The following is an 18814-nucleotide window of genomic DNA, read 5'->3' as shown; positions in this document are numbered from 1 at the left end:
TTGTATCCGTGATCTCTTTCTTTCGGTCACTACCCAATGCTCATGACCATAGGTGAGGGTAGGAACGTAGATCGACCGGTAAATCGAGAGCTTCACCTTCTGACTCAGCTCTCTCTTCACCACGACAGACCGGTACAACGCCCGCATCACTGCAGATGCAGCACCAATCCGCCTATCGATCTTACGCTCCAGTTTTCCCTCACTCGTGAACTAGACCTTGAGATACTTAAACTCCTCCACTTGGGGCAGGACGTCATCACTGTCCCGGGGAAGGCATTCTACCCTTTTCTGAGTCAAGACCATGGTCTCAAATTTAGAGCTGATTCTCATCCCAGCTGCTTCACACTTGGCTGCGAACCGCTTCAGCGACAGCTGAAGATCACGTTCTGATGAAGCCAACAGGACCACATAATCTGCAAAAAGCAGAGACCTGATCCTCAGGCCACCAAAACGGATGCCCCCCACGCCTTGGCTGCACCTAGAAATCCTGTCCATAAAGTTTATGAACATAATCGGCGACAAAGGGCAGCCTTGGCGGAGTCCAACTCTCACTGGGAATGAGCCCGACTTACTGCCGGCAATGCGGACCAAGCTCTTGACACCGGTCATACAGGGACCTAACAGCCCGTATCAGAGGGCTTAGTACCCCATACTCCCGGAGTACCCCCCACATGGCCCCCCGAGGGAAGTGGTCAAATGCCTTCTCCAAATCCACAAAACACATGTAGATTGGTTGGGCAAATTCCCACGCACCTTCCAGGATCCCCCTAAGGGTATAGAGCTGGTCCAGTGTTCCATGGCCAGGACAAAAACCACATTGCTCCTCCTGAATCTGAGGTTCAACAATCCGACGGACCCTCCTGTCAAGAACCCCTGATAAGACCTTACCAGGAATGCTCAGGAGTGTGATCCCCCTGTAGTTGGAACACACCCTGCTAAGGGAACCACCACCCCGGTCTGCCAGTCCAGTGGGACTGCCCCCTGATGTCCACGCAATATTGCAGAGCTGTATCAGCCAACACAGCCTTAAGAAACTCCGGGCAGATCTCATCCACCCCTGGAGCCTTGCCACAGAGGAGCTTTTTAACCACCGCAGTGACCTCAGCAGCAGAGATTTGAGAGCCCAACTCAAAGTCCCCAGACTCTGCTTCCTCACTTGAAGGTGTGCCGATGGGATTGAGGAGATCTTCGAAGTATTCTGCCCACCGATCCACAACGTCCTGAGTAGAGGTCAGCAGCACATGATCCCCAATAGAGATATTGTTGGTAGTGCACTGCTTTCATCCCCTGAGGCGCCGGATGGTGGACCAGAATCTCCTCAAAGCCGTATGGAAGTCTTGCTCCATGGTCTCACCGAACTCCTCCCATGCCTGGGTTTTTGCCTCGGCGACCACCCGAGCCACATTCCGCTTGGACTGTCGGTACCCATCAGCTGCCTCTGGGGTCCCACAGGCCAAAACGACCTGATAGGACTCTTTCTTAACCTTGACAGCATCCCTAATCGCTGGTGTCCACCAGCGGGTTCGGGGGTTGCCACCACGACAGGAATCGACGATCCTGCGACCACAGCTCCGGTCGGCCGCCTCAATGGAGGCACGGAACAGGGTCCATTCAGACTCAAAGTCCTCCCGTCTCCCCCAGAACATTTTGGAAGTCCTGTTGGAGGTGATAATTGAAGCTCCTTCTGACAGAAGACTCTGCCAGACGTTCCCAGCAGACCCTCGCGATACATTTGGGTCTGCCTGGTCTGACCGGCATCCTCCCCCACCATCTGAGCCAACTCACCACCAAGTAGTGGCCAATTGACAGCTCCGCCCCTCTCTTCACCCGAGTGTCCAAGACATGCAGCCGCAGGTCAGATGAAACAACATTAAAGTCAATCATCGAGCTGCGGCCTAAGGTATCCTGGTGCCAAGAGCACCTATGGACACCTTTATGTCTGAACATGGTGTTCATTATGGACAATCCATGACCGGTACAGAAGTCCAAAAACAAAACACCACTCAAATTCAGATCAAGGGGGCCGTTCCTCCCAACTACACCTCTCCAGGTCTCACTGTTGTTGCCCACGTGAGCGATAAAGTCCCTCAGCAGAACGAGGGAGTCACCGGAAGGAGCGCTCTCCAGCACCCCCTCCAAGGTCTCCAAAAAGGATGGGTAGTCTGAACTTTAGTTTGGTGCATAAGCACAGACCACAGTGAGAACCTGTCCCCTCACATGTAGGTTGAGGGAGTCTACACTCTGTGGTCAGTAAATTCAGACTAAATACCCATTCACCAAGTTAAACCCCAACGTACAGGCACCAAGATCAGGGGCAACTAGTATGCCCACCCCTGCTCAGCGCCTCTCAGTGGGAGCAACTCCAGAGTGGTAGAAAGTCCAACCCCTCTCAAGGAAACTGGTTCCGGAGCCAGAGACATGCGTTGAGGTGAGTCCGACGATATCTAGTTGGGACCTTTCAACCTCACACACCAACTCGCGCTCTTTCTCCACCAGATTATTTTTAATTCATTATTATTTAATGTACACAAGTGGGGTCAAGTGAAACATTTTATTTTCAGTTTTATTTATATTGTGCATTGTTTTTATGTCAGTGCTACACAAACATTTTCATGGTTTTGTAACTGATTTATTGCAGGGCTTTGATTTTAGTGAGGTTACATCAAATCTATAAATCCTATGGTTTTAATTATTGACATGATAATATCTTTCAGTTTTTCTGCCTTTGTTTCCTCATTTTTAGTTTCGGCCTAGAATTTTCATTTTGGCGCATTTGTAAAGGAAGGAGGGATGTAACTACTGTTTACCATTAGTTGGTGTGGGGTTGCCATGTCTCCTGTGAGTTAAAACTGGAGCAACGACAAGTGTAATTTGACGACGGATGGCAGAAAGCTCCAGAATTGTTGAAAGTGGTTTCAGTAACCACATTTTACCAAGGGATGTCAGTTTTTACTTCATTTCTACGTAATGCATCTTTAATGTGGGGACGGGAGGCCCTGGCTGATCAAGAGAATGGTTTCAGACAACGTGGAGAATATTTTTCCCTAGGGGATCAATAAACTCATAGGAAATGGACTCTGAACATTTTCATGGTTGGAATCTTTAAATTTAGAACCAGAATCATTGCAAACCGGTCAGATCTGGATCTGCTCCTTCAGGGAACACTGTGGGCCCCGTCAGGATTCCTCACTGGTAATCCTGATTGTCATGCAGAAACCATCTCTGCATGCTGGATGAACTTCAGATGCTGTGGGTTGGACCTCTGGGGTGTCGTTTGTGCTCTGAGGTTTAATGAGAAAACAGATCATTCTTCTATAGTCGTCTCTAAAAGTCACTCAGGGAAAGAAATGATCTAAAGTTACTACAAGCTGCTAACATATCCAAACTTTATTTCAGTATAGCTGCAGGGAAAGCCCTCAGGAGGATTGATGACATTGTTCAGATTCACCAGCCTTTCTGTCTGTTTTCCAGATCTGAGCATCCTGGATCATCCCCCCCATCTGAGCTATCGTTCATGTTGAATTCTCCCAACAGTATTGAAATGTTAAATAAAAGAGAAAATAAGAGCACTCATCTTGCAGGCAGAGTATTTCAGGAAGTTTAGGATGATGCAAAGTTAATCCATCAGAACAGGGTCACAAAAGTCTTACAATTTGAAAATGTACAGACACACACACACACACACACACACACACACACACACACACACACACACACACACACACACACACACACACACACACACACACACACACATCCTTGGATTTTGATTAACAAACACAAAAGTAACCCAATAAAGTCTTGACTTGCAAATCTAAATTCATCTTTTGATTTCCTGTTTTCTCATCATGACCTGAGATACATTTGCTAATGACAGTTTCCAGTAAAGGCCTTGCTTCTTCATTTGGAGTATGAAGCAGGTTGAGGTCTAAAAGACTGCTGGTAGTCCTTTCACAGCTAAGTCAATAATAATTCTACTCATAATGGGATTCTGGATGGTTCCACACAACCCACAGCTGATGGTGAAGATGGAAATGGAATAAAGTAAAATGTGAATATCATTTGCCTCTTGGTAATGGGGCAAATACAAGAGGGCTAGCTGTGGGATAAAGAGTTAATGTTAGCAATGTCCTACTCTAATATTCTTTTAAAACAAAAAATATAAAACTTGTTTTTTCAGCTTTCTAAATACCTTCAGAACTGTTGTGTGAGCAATGCAAGCTTTTACTCTGAGTAATGAAGATAAGAGCAGAAAACATTGTTGAACATTAAACTGATGTTGCTCAAAGTGTTTGTCAGTCCAAACAGTGTTTTGTTGGTTTGATGTCTACTTAAGAATTTGCAAAATGTTCCTCATGTTGGATTAAGAAGTACAAGGTGTTCTGCGTGTTTTCAATAAGAATTACTCAGCTAAACCTTTAGTGCCAAATTAACGCAGATTTGAAGGAATTTAAACCAAAATCACAAAAAAGACAGTCTTTTGTCATCTGTCAGATTGCTTGAGGTCATTCAGCACCATATTTGTGCTGCTAGATGTGTTTTGTATGCAGTCTTGTTATGCAAAGAGATCCGCTGCTGCATCCTAAACATAAGATCTATGTGATTTTTTATCTTTCCTAGAGAGTTAGAAGAGGAAAGATGGGCATCCGCCTAGTTTGCATTCTGCACAGGACAAACGATTCAGGGCCTGTCAAGGAAGAGCTTTTTCCTCTGAGGTGCCTTTGAGATCTTGGGAGAAAGAGATGCATGTGAGGAGTTGTGAAGTAGGGTGAACTTCACACTCACCTAATCTTGAGTTTGGATCAGTCTGTCGTTCAGCGGAAGCACCATCTAGCAGACCTGGCACTAATTCAATCACTGATTCTTGATTGGCAGGGGAGCAGGCTGGAGCCGTTGGGAAGCAAAATAAAAAAGTCTCTTTTGTCCTTAAAGGCAGATAGAGGGTAGAAAGACCATGGCATGAGCTGGAGCAGACACAAAGTACACCGCATTAATGGCTGCTGAATAAAAACTTACCACACATCTTTGTTTTTCAGTTCAAACTGTTTTTGAAGCAATCTAATTATTTGCATTTCAAAAGCAGAATGTTTCTAATAAATAAACACTGATTAAAGACACAATCAACTAAATTGATTATTGTGCAATTATTACCTGTTATTTGATTGCTAAAGTCATAGCAGGTATTAAGCACTCACACTCACACACACACACACACACACACACACACACACACACACACACACACACACACACACACACACACACACACACACACACACACTGGTGTGGATCTCCATTGACTTCCATTAATTTTAGTGACTCCACTAACCCATACCTGATTTGGGGCGACGGTGGCACAGGAGATAAGTGCTCGGCCCTGTAATCGGAAGGTTACAGGTTCGGGCCCCGCTCAGTCTGTCGCTGTCGTTGTGTCCTTGGGCAAGACACTTAACCCACGTTGCCTGCTGGTGGTGGTTGGAAGGACTGGTGGCGCCAGTGCTCGACAGCCTCGCCTCTGTCAGTGCGCCCCAGGGCAGCTGTGGCTACATCGTAGCTCATCCCCACCAGTGTGTGAATGTGTGTGTGTGAATGGGTGAATGACTGATTGTGTTGTAAAGCGCCTTGAGGGGTTCCAGGACTCTAGAAGGCGCTATATCAAATACAGGCCATTTACCATACCTTAACCAATGGGGTTTTATTCCTTTCCTTAACCTAAACTAACCTAACTAAAAGCTAATAAACACCATATCTCTAAGATCAAGTTTTAGGATGCTTTACATTGTGTGGACCAGCAAAATGGAAAAATGTCCACACGGTGCAGGTTAAATTTAAAATGTGTCTACTTAAACCTATGAAGTCAAATACACACACACGCACACACATTTAGTGAATCAGTCCTGCAGATCTATCAATTAATTATTTTCTAAGTTGAAATTGTTACATTTTGTAAAATAATCTTTAATTTTTTAACAGCTGAGTCTTTGTCTCGTAGAAAATCTACATGACAGAGAGCTTGCTCGCAGATCAATACATCATACAAAATACACTTAATTGCATCAGCTGCGCAGTGGTTAGAGCTGTTGCCTTGTAGCTAGAAGGTCGTGGGTTCGCTTTCCGGCCTGGGATCTTTCTGCATGGATTTTGCATGTTCTCCCTGTGCATGTGTGGGTTCTCTCCGGGTACTTCGGCTTCCTCGCACAGTCCAAAAACATGACTGTTAGGTTAACTGGTCTGTCTAAATTGTCCTTAGGTGTGTGTGAGTGTGTGTGTGTGCATGATTGTTTGTCCTGTGTGTCTCTGTGTTGCCCTGTGATGGACTGGCTCTCTGTCCAGGGTGTACCCCGCCTGATTGCCCATTGACCGCTGGAGACAGGACCACCCACCACCCCCTACACCCCCCGCGACCCTACATGGACAAGCGGGTTCAGATAACGGATGGATGGATGGATGCATCCTTTGTCTGTTTGACATTATGCACATTATAGTATATTCACATATATTTAAATGCACGATTGAACATTTCTGAAAACTCCTGCTTTAAGAAATTAGGTGTGATGTTTGTTAGATATGTGTAATGGTAGTGCATGTAGCTTTCTTTAAAAATAAACAAACCTTTCAAAATGATGTCATTTTTACTCAAATGTGACTCTTTACTGATAGCTGCAAACTTAAAGAATGTATAAAAAATCAAGTTCCTCCATTTAGAGAATTTTTTTCCCTTCACAAAAAACAAATATGTGCTTTTTTTCTTTATTTTATTAAGTTAGATTTATTATTAATATTATTTTGTCCTTTTATTTATGTGCTTAGTGGTGCTGTAATAAATGCCTGGAACACCAAACATTTTAAGTTGTTTTCTTACATTTAGTAAGAAAATTTAAAATCTCATTGAGAGTTTGAAACAAATAATCACTAAAAATAAAATAAATGTGAAATGTAATTCCCAAAATATAATGGAATAAAACCAAACTAACAGAACAACTAATTCCAGTTTTGGTTCTTTTTAAAACACAGATAAGGTTTTGCTTTACCTTGCTGACAGTTTCGTTTGCGGCTGCAAACATCCCCAGAGCTGACGCTGATGGTGGCGTCACTTCCTACTCCGTTTATCCGCGGGCAGCAGAGGACGTTGTCGCCCTCTGCTGCCCGCTCTCCCCTCTCCGATGATGCAGTCCTATGCGCGATCCAATAAGTAAACTCCATCGTCTCTGTTCATGGTCCCACATCCACGTCTCCTTATCTCTATGGCTTCCTTTATCCATCTTTTGTATTTCTGTTGTTTGGTGTTTATGATCCTTGTGTTGTCCTAGTCCATTATATGGTTTTCTCTTGTGCAGTGATCTGTTACGGCTGACTATTGTGTTTTCTGCTTCTTGTTTTGCTGCTCTTGTGTGTTTTCAACTTGTTTCTTTCTCGCACTCCTTTCTATGTTCTATTGTTCGTGTGTTGAGTTGGCGTCCGGTTTCTCCTATGTATGTTTTATAGCAGAGTTTGCATGGGATTTCGTAAATGACTCCACATTTAAGTCCAGCTGGTATCTTGTCTTTTGGGTGTACTAGTCTGTTTCTTACTGTTGTGTATGGTTTTGTTGGTGTGTTTATGTTGTGTTTTTTCATTGTTGCTCTTATTTTTTCTGTTAGAAAAAGAACCAAAAATGGAATTAGAAGACAAACCCAGCAAGAACGTACAAAAGATGTTTAAACAGAACAACATTCATTCACTCCAGTAAATATAAACTTAAAAAATGAGTTCTCTAAATATTTTCAGTGTTCGTTTAGAATTGAGTCTCCAGAAATAAAAAATACTTAGTTTGATGAAGGAACAAATAAAAATGGAGAAATAAAATAATAAAAGTATTCATTTGACTGGGAGAATTTAACTAAACAATTAAAAAACACTTCTTTGTGTTTCTGAAATTCCTTCATTTTTACTCTCACTTTAACAGTAACTGGATTTGATTGAGGTGGATGTCTCTAATCACTTGTCTATTTGTTTCCTTTCAGGAGGGTCACTCAGGCCAGCTGCTGGTCTTAGGGGCCACTAACAGACCCCAGGCCCTCGACCCCGCCCTACGAAGGCCCGGACGCTTCGACAAGGAGCTGGAGGTACGTTCTACCAGGCAGCAATAATTACTTATTTTCAGTGAAGCAATAAAATATTTCACAAAACTCTTCTATAAATGTTACTTAAAAAATGCATTTGGCAGGTGGGAGTTCCTGGCTTTGCAGAGCGAGCAGATATTTTACAGAAGCAGCTGAGTTTGGTGTCATGCAGCGCCACCAAGGAGGAGCTGACGCAGCTGGCGGACAGAGCACACGGATACGTGGGAGCAGATCTCGCAGCTGTTTGTAAAGAAGCAGGCAAGTGAAAGCTGCTGCTAAGAGTCTGAAATCTTTAGCTGCACCAACACACCTGATTCAGTCACCTCTTCAGCGTATTCAGAGTTCTTCAGAAGCCTGTTGATCACCTTTTCATTAAAACTAGGTGTGTTGGTGTGGGATACTGAGGTCCAGTCCCAATACCCACACTGCAGCCTACGGCCCTCTGCAGAATGCACTAGGATGAAGTGCTTGTAAGGCTTTGAGTGCGTAGTAAACAAGTATGCAAATAAGTGCTGAATTGGGACAGTGGGCATTGCGCACTTTGTGTGACTCTGCAATCTGCTGCTTTAAATAATATAAAAATTGAACAATATTAAAACATGTTCAAAAATACAAACCGGCACTGTTATTAGTAGGTTAATGTGTCTTTCCAACACAGGAACATTCTATTATAATCATATATGTACACAATAATAAAATATTCAATATTAAGATATCTAAACTTGAAAATACATACATGGAAAGGGCACTTGAGCAGTTTCTCTGGCTTCTCTAAATTCCCACACAGCAATGGATTGTAGTTAATATCAAATCTGCAAAGTGCAAATCAAGGGTGCAAAAGGGGAGGGGCCAAGGTATTAGGCTTGGGTGGCATTAACCGGTGTTAAAAAAATAACAATGGTGTCAATTCCAATGCAGTCATGAAAAAAGCAGTGCACATAGGAGACAAGGAATAAAAAATAAATAAAAGTCATTTAATGTATAAAAACGGATGCGTGGTTAGATTTTCTGTTGTACATAAATAGTTTAAAATGTTTTGTCCAACGTTTAGAGATGTTCCATAAAGTTTATGAACGTGATTTCATCACGCTGAGAAAAGTGGCAGCTCGTGCACCAGCTGACTAGATGCCTAAAAGGACCGCAGTCTTCTGATTGGAGCCTGTTATTAAAAGAGACGACAACCCGCTTTTCTGGTGGAAAATGTGCAGCCAGCCTTTCCCAGATGTTGTTGCAACTAGTCCCAAAGTATTCATGTATCTGCCACAAGCTCATCGAAGCGGGCTTTCAGCAGTCGGTCCCCAACATTCTACAGGGTATCCGCGGGTCCTTAAAAAGTCTTAAATTTGCTTTTCCAAATTTAAGGCCTTAAAAATCCTTAAAAATTACTAATAATCCTTAAATACAGTTTCCAAAGGTCTTAAATTACCAAAGACCCAACAGACAAGATTATTTTATTTCAATTTTCAAGAATTTCTAGTTAGTGTTCAGCATTTTTTGTGTACGATGTTGGCGTAAGCGGAACCGTACACATTCATAGCAGCTCCAGACCCATCTCTAAACTTCCGTTTGTAAAGAATGAGTCGTTTACATCTTATTTATGAACCATAAGATATGAGATTCCTTAGAATTATGAAATATCAATCTGATGGAACTTTGACTATTTTAACCAGAAGATCTGAAATTTTTATTGCGGGGATTAAGCGACACTTCGTATTAACTCCAAGGAAAGACAGAGTCAGGTTTAAAATAGTTGAGACATTTATTTCTACACAATTTAAACAACACTAACACTCTGTGTACTGATGGACTAAGGTGGAGTGAGACGTGAGATGATGGTGGTGTGTGTGTGGGATGTTATTCAGAACCAGCGGATCCAGAGAAGCAGTTAGTTCTGAGTGGGAGTGAATGTTTCGCTCTAAACTTTAGTAGGAGACTTATAACACACATGAAACGCCATCTGTTGGTCTACATACCCAGGGGAAGCCTCCATTCAGATCCAGAATGCCGAGGTCCTCGTGGACCCTCTTTGGTACCGAAGCCGGTAGAAAAGCAGTGGGGCTGACCAATCTAGTCTTGGAGTGCTTCCAGGTCACGACAGGTTATCACTGGCGTCTCCGAGACCCTGAAGGGGTCGTGAGGTTCAGCTTTTATTCTGAAGGAACCATTGTGGTCAGGTGTAACTTGCAACAGATTTTATCCAGCTTGTCTGAGGTTCTTTATGGCTGAAGAGGAAGTCTGGATGGCCTGTCCGAGACTCCTCTGGAACGCTTGAACTAAAGAAAATGTGTCGTGGGATAGTTTTTATAATTGTCATATTTTGGTTTACTGGCGAATCAGAATTTGACATGCCAAAAGAGGGTTTATACAAACACCACAGAAAACCACACCTAGCCCCAGAAACAAAGGTTCTGATTGGGTGAGACAAAAGAAAATGTGTCGTGTGACTTTAGCATTACGTGTCTTTATTGTCTAGTGCAAATGTCCAGGATTATAACATCAAGTAAAATCCTACTGATCACAGGATTATGATATCAAGTAATAACATTGTCATTTCACAGATTGATTGAACATTGAGCTCACATTATTACTGGTAATTAACAAAGTTGTTGATTATGTATTTATCAGAATAGTTTTTGTCTTCGGTTGCTGGCAGTTCAGATGAGCAGAGTGCATGAAAGACCTTGGCCACTATCTCATGTAGATTAGGCTGTCAGAGACTTTATGTCTCTGCTCGAGCAGACACAGCAGATCATGACCTTTAGGTCAAAAACAGGACATTCATGACACTACACGTTCATCTCCAAGATCTTGGAAAAGGTTGTGGCTAAACAACTCACAGCTGCTCTTGATGAACATAACGTCTATGATAGCTTCCAGTCAGGTTTTCATAGAGCTCATTCTACTGAAACAGCTCTTCTTAGGGTCTCTAATGACCTTCTGACTCACAGTGATGCAGGGGACTGTTCTGTTCTGGTCCTGCTGGACCTGACTGCAGTCTTTGACGCTGTTGACCATCACCTGCTACTGGAGAGGCTGAGAGACTGGGCAGGCCTATCTGGAACATCAGCAGGACCAGGAAAAAGGCAGTGAATATTGTCCAAGATGCCACACATCCTGCATCTACTCTCTTCCATCTCCTCCCATCTGGCAGACGCTATAGATCACTGTACAAAATAACTACCAGACACAAGAACAGTTTCTTTCCTTCACAGCCATTTCTCTCCTGAATCTGTAGATTCTTTTACCATCCTTTTACTATAGTTTTTAATTCTTAATCAGTATGCTTATGGATGTGTGTGTGTGTGAGTGTGTGTTTGTGCATGCGTGTGTGTGTGTATGTATATATGTGTGTGTGTAAATGAACATGTGTGTGGGTATACATGTTCTTATGTGTTTTTAGGTATTTTTATTCTTCATTTATTATGGTTGTTGTATGTTTTAGAGAGTGAACATCTACCGAAGACAAATTCCTTGTAAATGTAATTTTACTTGGCCAATAAATCTGAAATCTGAATCTGAAATCTGAAATCTGAACTGCTCTTGAGTGGTTCTCCTCTTATCTTTCTGAGCGCTCCTTTTCTGTGGCCGTCTCTAAGTTTAGGTCCTCCACCACCTATCTTACCCATGGTGTCCCACAAGGTTCTGTGCTGGGGCCTCTGCTCTTCCTCCTCTATCTGCTTCCTCTTCAGCACATCCTGAGCTCCATCAAAGGAATCTCCTACCATCTTTATGCAGATGACATCCAACTGTACATCTCCTTTAAGCCCCATGAGATGTCTAAGCTGCAGCTGTTACACACCTGCTTAGGCTATCAAAACCTGGATGGCTGGGAGCTTTCTACAGCTGAATGAAGATAAGACTGAGATCCTCATCTGTGCCCCAGACAAGCTGGTTCCCAAAGTGAGAGACTCTCGGTCAGCTTGCTTCTCACACCAAACCTTCCGTCAGGAATCTTGGCGTGACCTTTGACCCAGCTCTCACCCTGGATTCTCATGTCAGTTCTCTTGTTCGCTCTTCCTTCTTCCATCTCAGGAGCATTGCTAAGCTGAGTCCCATTCTGTCCTGCTCTGAACTTGAGACCATTATCCACACCTTCATCTCCTCACGCTTAGACTACTGTAACTCTCTTTTCACGTGTCTGAGCAGAACCTCCCTGAACCGTCTACAGGTGGTTCAGAATGCCTGTGCTCGGATTCTGACCAAGTCCTCCAAACCCACCCACATCACCCCGCTTCTCTTCTAGCTTCACTGGCTGCCAGTCAATTTCAGGGTTCATTTCAAGATCCTGGTTCTGGTCTATAGGGCCTTACATGGACAAGCACCATCTTACATTGGTGATCTTCTTAGTCCCTACACCCCCAGCAGGTCCCTGAGGTCCAGTGATCAAAGCCTACTGGTCGTGCAGCGCACCAGGCTAAAGACCAATGGTGACAGATCATTTGCTGCTGTGGCCCCCAGACTCTGGAACTCTCTCCCCCTGAGCCTGAGATCAGTGGACTCAGTGGTCTCCTTTAAACAGCAGCTGCTGAAGACTCACTTGTTCAAGCTGGCTTTTGTATGACCTTCTTCACCACTCTCTCTTTATTCTGCTCTCCCCACCTATTCCACCTTCCTCAGGATCCACTGATTTCCCTCTTTGCTATTCACTCTCTCTCTTTCTTAACATTTTTTATTGCAATTGTCTATTTTTTGCTCATTTTAAATATATTTTAACCATTTTATATTTTTACATTTTTTGTTTTTGTGAAGTGCCTCGTGATTTTTATCTTGAGAGGTGCTGTAGACATTATATTTTCTTCTTCTTCTTCTTCTTCTTCTTCTTCTTCTTCTTCTTCTTCTTCTTCTTCTTCTTCTTCTTCTTCTTCAATGGATGCATGCAGGTAAGGTGGCCCTGGAGGACCAAGATTAAATGGCTCTGGTCCAAATGATTTTAAACATCATAAAAAATAACAGTCAAGGTTATAGAAACTCCTATTTTTATACACTTTTTAGAGAAATGTGTCTAATTCTAAAAGTGTGTCATGTTTTACAGATTTTTGCTGCTGATTTTAGTCCTAGATTCATAAACAGGAAAGCCACTGAAACCAAGGGCCTGTCTGGATACCACGAAAAACAACTTCTTAAGATTAATTTCCTTGTTACATTTCCTGGAAAAAATAGAACAGTTTTGAAAATCATGACAGATTGTATTTTCTCACTCCTTTTTTTTTTTTTTTTTTTACTGTTTTGCCTCAACGTCCAACCAACAGATAAATATGACCGACAGTTTGTTTACACGCTTTAGGTTCATTCCATTGTTTTCCCTCTTTGTCCCGGCAACAACGATCTCCAAACGTCTGGTTTTTTTTTTGTGAATAAGCTTTTTGCTCCAATTTAATTTTTAACAAATGACAAGAGATGTTTTCTTGGCATGTGTGCCCTCCCCGAAGCCCTCTGGAACACGGGGGTCAGCCAACATTTCATTTCTTTTTTTCTCCAGACAGGAAGTTGGGACTTTGTGTGGTATTTTGATCCCAGTGAGAGAAACCACTGAAACCACCACTTGTTGTGAAATTTCTGTGCCCCCTCACCCTTACTGCCACAAACTGTCCCACCTCACATCCCGAGGACGAGCACAGCAGTCTGCACATGTGGGGGTTTGTTCGTGCTTATTTGTTTTCGTGAGGACGTATGTTTCTGTGCGACCCCGTGTGCCTCCTGGGTGGTCCCACCGCCTCGGGTATGTGGTGTATTGCCTTTCCAGCTGAGGAAGTAGCTGGGATTGCTGCTTGGAAGCACTCCGGCGAAGAGCGTGATTTACTGTCCGTAGAGAGCCATACGTGACTGCCTGTGCTTTCTGAGAAACCTCCTCACAACCCTGGGGGAGACAACAAACTCCCCAACCCTGTTTGACTCAGCTCACTTCCTCAAAAATCCACAAACTTAACTCACTCAGAGAGAAAAGTGAAGCGTTGGGCCTTTTCCTCAGGAGAACTAAGTACTCTGAAATCGCTCTAAAAGAGTTTTTGCTTGGTTTATTTCTGTCTGTTGGCTGCTGAAGATAAACAACAATTAGGTGGAATTCAGTATAATTTCATTCACAACTTTAACGATGATGTAAGCGAAAGAGATTTGGAGATTGAGAAACATGAACCCAAACTGTTTTAAGAGCAGGCTCACTGAGAAATCATTCTTTACTCATTATTTTTGAAAATGATCAGTCACTCCATCACACAGCAGAACTCCTCCAGTCTTGTGTTATCTTGTAAAACATCCACATTGCAGAACAAATGGAGTCAGTGGTAGATTCGTGTTTCTGTTATCCAATCAGAGGCGGGATACCCAAATATCGGGAAATTAGACTCTGTAAACTGCCATCTTTGAAAATATCTGGATGTGAAGTGATGGAAGGACTGAGTCATTAACCAACCGGAGACGAGTTGGGAGATCCTTCGTGTCTTTCAATGAGTGATGATAGGATGGAGCAAGGGAAGGACCAGCTGATCTGGGCTTCATCAGCAGTAATGAAGGTGTCTGTTGTGATGAAGGTGTGCCAAAAGGCAAAATCCTTGGTTTACTGGTCCATCTACATTCCAACCCTTAATCTGTCTGAGATTTGGATTGTGACTGAAAAAGGAGATTCTGGGGTTAGGGTTGGCATAGGGCAGAGCTGAGTAGACACACTGCTTCTCCACATTAACATGAGTCAGCTGAGGTGGTTCAAACTTCTGATTACTATTTCTCCTGCATGTTTTCCAAATATTTCCCTCTGAAAAGAGAACTTATCGTAGAACCAGAACTTCCTGGAGGGAGTTCATGTGCTCTCTGGCTTGGGAACACCCCAGGAGCAGTCAAAGCCACTGCTGCAAGATGCAACTGGCTTTAAGTGTAAATGTTCCTCACTCTTCAAACACACATTTAGTTGAAGTTTATAATTTGTGCCACTAGTTGTCACTGCAGACAGACCGTCTTACTTTTTTTTTATTTGCAAAGTACTCTTGGAGATTTGAAGGTGCATTATGTAGACATGAAGTGAAAATGACATCTTGTGGTAATTTGGTTACTGCAACCACTTTAAACAACTCTGGAGCTCAAATTGCAATTATCAGCGCTGCAGTATTAGCTCGCAGGAGACACAGCAACCCCACACTCACTGATGGTCAACAGTAGTTACGTCCCTCCTTCCTTTGTCAGTTTTTCTCCTTTCAAAACTATCTCTGAAGTCAGATGGATATGAAATATGTTTTAGTAAAACCATCTTTCCAAAACGACTGAAATATTAGACTCTTTAGGGATTTTCTCACTGTAAAATTTTCAATATATTCTTACATACTGCACCTTTAAGGTCGTTATTAAGTTTTAAAAGGTTTCCATTCCAATGCCACCATAGATGCACACGCACACACGTTTTTGTCCTATTTTTGCTTTCACTAAAAGAAACAAAAGCCAAAGAGGATAACAACATCTGGACTGCAGTTGCTTCCTTTAGCTGCTCAGGTAACAATGAGCTGTGGGGGAAGTGTACACTCTAACGCAGCACTTCCTGAAAAATAAAAACGAGGGGACATATCACAGTGACTGCAACATACTCGGGTCACGCAACTGATCCCCACAATGCACAGCTGCAGAGAAACACACACACACACACACACACACACACACACACACACACACACACACACACACACACACACACACACACACACACACACACACACACACACACACACACACACACACACACACACACACACAAACAGGCCTTCTAATTTTAATGCATACAAAAAACACATTTGGGTTTGGGTTTCACATCCTGCCTTTAACACAATACCAGCCTGCTTATAGATCAGAGAACGAGACTGTTTAGTTCAGTTGTTCATATGTGAGGAACGTCGGTGGGAAGGATGACAGGCCAAGTAATTGTGCGTATGTTGTTGTTTTTTTGTGCACAAGAACAGATGGAAATCTTGATGTCATTAGGGAAGTGTTTGTTTGTCCTCTGAGTTGTTCAGAGCCCCACGAACAACTTCTTGATGACAGATGTGTCATATAATCCCTACTTAATTATAGCTGATCACGGATTGAGCTAAAAGTATGAACACACTGGTGCACGATCTGTTAGAGTCTAAAGCCACCTCAAATCCCTGTTTAAGCTTCCACTGAGTGCTGAAATTATGACGAATAAATGTGTGTTTTACATGTGTGCTCTGACCGGGGAATCCAGGTTCAGCGCTCTGATCCATCAATGAAAGAAAGGATTTTTAAATCTCGAGGAAAAGAAAACAAAAGTTCATCTTAGAATTAAGAGAGCTTATTTTACTGTTGTTTATAGTCAAATTAGATTGTTTACTAAGTTCCTGCATACCTTTGAGGGAGATCTGATGTGAAAAAACAAATATCTTTGGGTGTTATAGTTTCACATGATGCTTCCAGAATATAAGATTAAGAAAAGTCAGGATTTTCTGTACTCAGCAAAAAAATTTGCATTAATGACGAAGGTAATTTCTATTAAAATTTTTACAGTATCAGTGAAAGAGACAGCACACAAAATACCTGAAACTTTCTAAAGTTCTGACTGATATTGCTCATTGTTCAGGTTCTACCTCTAATCTAGGTCCTGATTAAACATCTATCTGCTTTTTATTTACCCATTTTGTGGCCTAAAACTGTGTGTTCCAGTATGTAACTCAAAATTTAAGTTTAAATTCTATTTTAGATCTGGGGACGACATTTGAGGGTGGCGCTGTGGTTAGCGCTGTTGCCTAGCAACAATGTGGTCCTGGGTTTGAGTCCCGACCTGGGGTCTTTCTGCATGGAGTTTGCATGTTCTCCCTGTTATGGACTGGGAACCTGTCCAGGGTGCACCCCGCTTAGTCAAAATATCATGCAGGTTCAAAGATCTTTGTCTAAAAGATCTAAACTAAATACTAATCTAAACTTAAACTACCAAAATGTCCACTTGTTCTGTACATCACCTCTGTAGGTTGAGGACTAACAGATCAGCTCAGATCCTGTTCTTTCAGGGAGCTACAGACATTTCTGAGGGGGAATTCAAAGGGCAGCCCTGGCGGAGTCCAACCCTCACCGGGAACAGGTCCGACTTACTACCGGCTATGCAGACCAAACTCACGCTCTTCTGGTCAAGGGACTGAAGGGCCCTTAACAGAAAGCCACCCACTCCATACTCCTGGAGCGTCCCTCACATGGTGCCCCTGGGGACACGGTCATAAGCCTTCTCCAAATCTACAAAACACATGTGGATTGGTTGGGCAAACTCCCATGCCCCTACATCACCCTTGCAAGAGTATAGAGCTGGTCCACACTTCCATTGCCAGGACGAAAACCACATTGCTCCTCCTCAATCTGAGATTCAATTATCGATCGGACCCTCCTCTCCAGTACCTTGGAGTAGACCTTTCCAGGGAGGCTGAGGAGTTTGATCCCCCTATAGTTGGAACACACCCTCAGATCACCCTTCTTAAAGATGGGGACCACCACCCCGGTCTGCCACTCCACAGGAACTGCCCCCAATGACCACGCAATGTTGCAGAGACGTGTCAACCACGACAGCCCTACAACATCCATAGCCTTGAGATACCCAGGACGAATCTCGTCTGGCCCCGGGGCTCCGCCGCTGTGTAGTTGTTTGACTACCCCAGGTCTCCCGGCTCTGGTTCCTCCTCGGAATGCGCGTAGGTGGGATTGAGGAGCTCCTCAAAGTACTCCTTCCACCACCCAACTATAGCCCCAGTTGACGTCAGCAGCTCCCCATCCCCACTGTAAACAGTGTGAGCGAGTTGCTGCCTTCCTCTCCTGAGGCGCCGGGCAGTTTGCAAGAACCTCTTTGGAGCCGATCGATAGTCTTTCTCCATGGCCTCACCAAACTCCTCCCACGCCCGAGATTTTGCCTCCTGCAACCGCCACTGCTGCACCCCACTTGGCTATCCGGTACCTGTCCGCTGCCTCCGGAGACCCACAGACCAGCCACGCCCTGTAGGCCTCCATCTTCAGCCTGACGGCTCCCCGAACCTCTGGTGTCCACCAGCGGGTACGGGGGTTGCCACCACGACTGGCACCGGCCACCTTGCGACCACAGCTAGCAACAGCCGCCTCAACAATCGCAGAGTGGAACAAGGCCCACTCGGAGTCAATGTCCCCCACTGCTCTCGGGATGCGGTCAAAGCTCTGCCGGAGGTGGGAGTTGAAGACCGTCTTGACAGGTTCTTCTGCCAGGTGTTCCCAGCAGACCCTCACTATGTGTTTGGGTCTGCCAGGTCTACGTGGCATCTTCCCCTGCCATCTGATCCAACTCACCACCAGGCGGTGATTAGTTGACAACGCTGCTCCTTTCTTCACTCCGGTGTCCAAAACATATGGCCGCAGGTCAGATGATCCGATTACAAAGTCTATCATCCACCTGCAACCTAGGCTGCCCTGTTACCAAGTGTACCGATGGGCATCCTTATGTTCAAACATGGTGTTTGTTATGGCCAAACTGCGGCTTGCACAGAAGTCCATTAACGAAACACCACTTGAGTTCAGTTTAGGTGGGCCGCTCCTCCCAATCACACCCCTCGAGGTCGAGCTGTCAATGCCCACGTGAGCATTGAAGTCCCCCATCAGGACAATGGAGTCCCCTGATGGAGCACTATCTAGCATTCGTCCCAGAGACTTCAAAAAGGGTGGGTACTCTGAACTGATATTTGGCCCTTAAGCACAAACAGTCAGGACCC

General features: G+C 43.9%; 1 protein-coding gene across 2 annotated transcripts in view; it reads left to right on the top strand.

Moving 5' to 3' along the window:
- Positions 1-18814, top strand: part of afg2a (AFG2 AAA ATPase homolog A) — a 249339-nt gene that overhangs the window by 8619 nt on the left and 221906 nt on the right. For both annotated transcript variants that reach the window (XR_008562907.2, XM_054739358.2), the window contains exons 9-10: positions 8004-8105; positions 8207-8360. Coding sequence is in view for 1 of the 2 variants with exons in the window: in XM_054739358.2 (XP_054595333.1) it covers positions 8004-8105; positions 8207-8360 (256 nt within the window). In the remaining variant the exon portion in view is untranslated. The remainder of the gene's footprint in view (positions 1-8003; positions 8106-8206; positions 8361-18814) is intronic.

Source organism: Nothobranchius furzeri, chromosome 1, assembly GCF_043380555.1.
Source record: "Nothobranchius furzeri strain GRZ-AD chromosome 1, NfurGRZ-RIMD1, whole genome shotgun sequence".
In the NCBI taxonomy this organism is placed as follows: Eukaryota; Metazoa; Chordata; class Actinopteri; order Cyprinodontiformes; family Nothobranchiidae; genus Nothobranchius; species Nothobranchius furzeri.
This window is presented reverse-complemented; position numbering and strand designations above follow the sequence as displayed.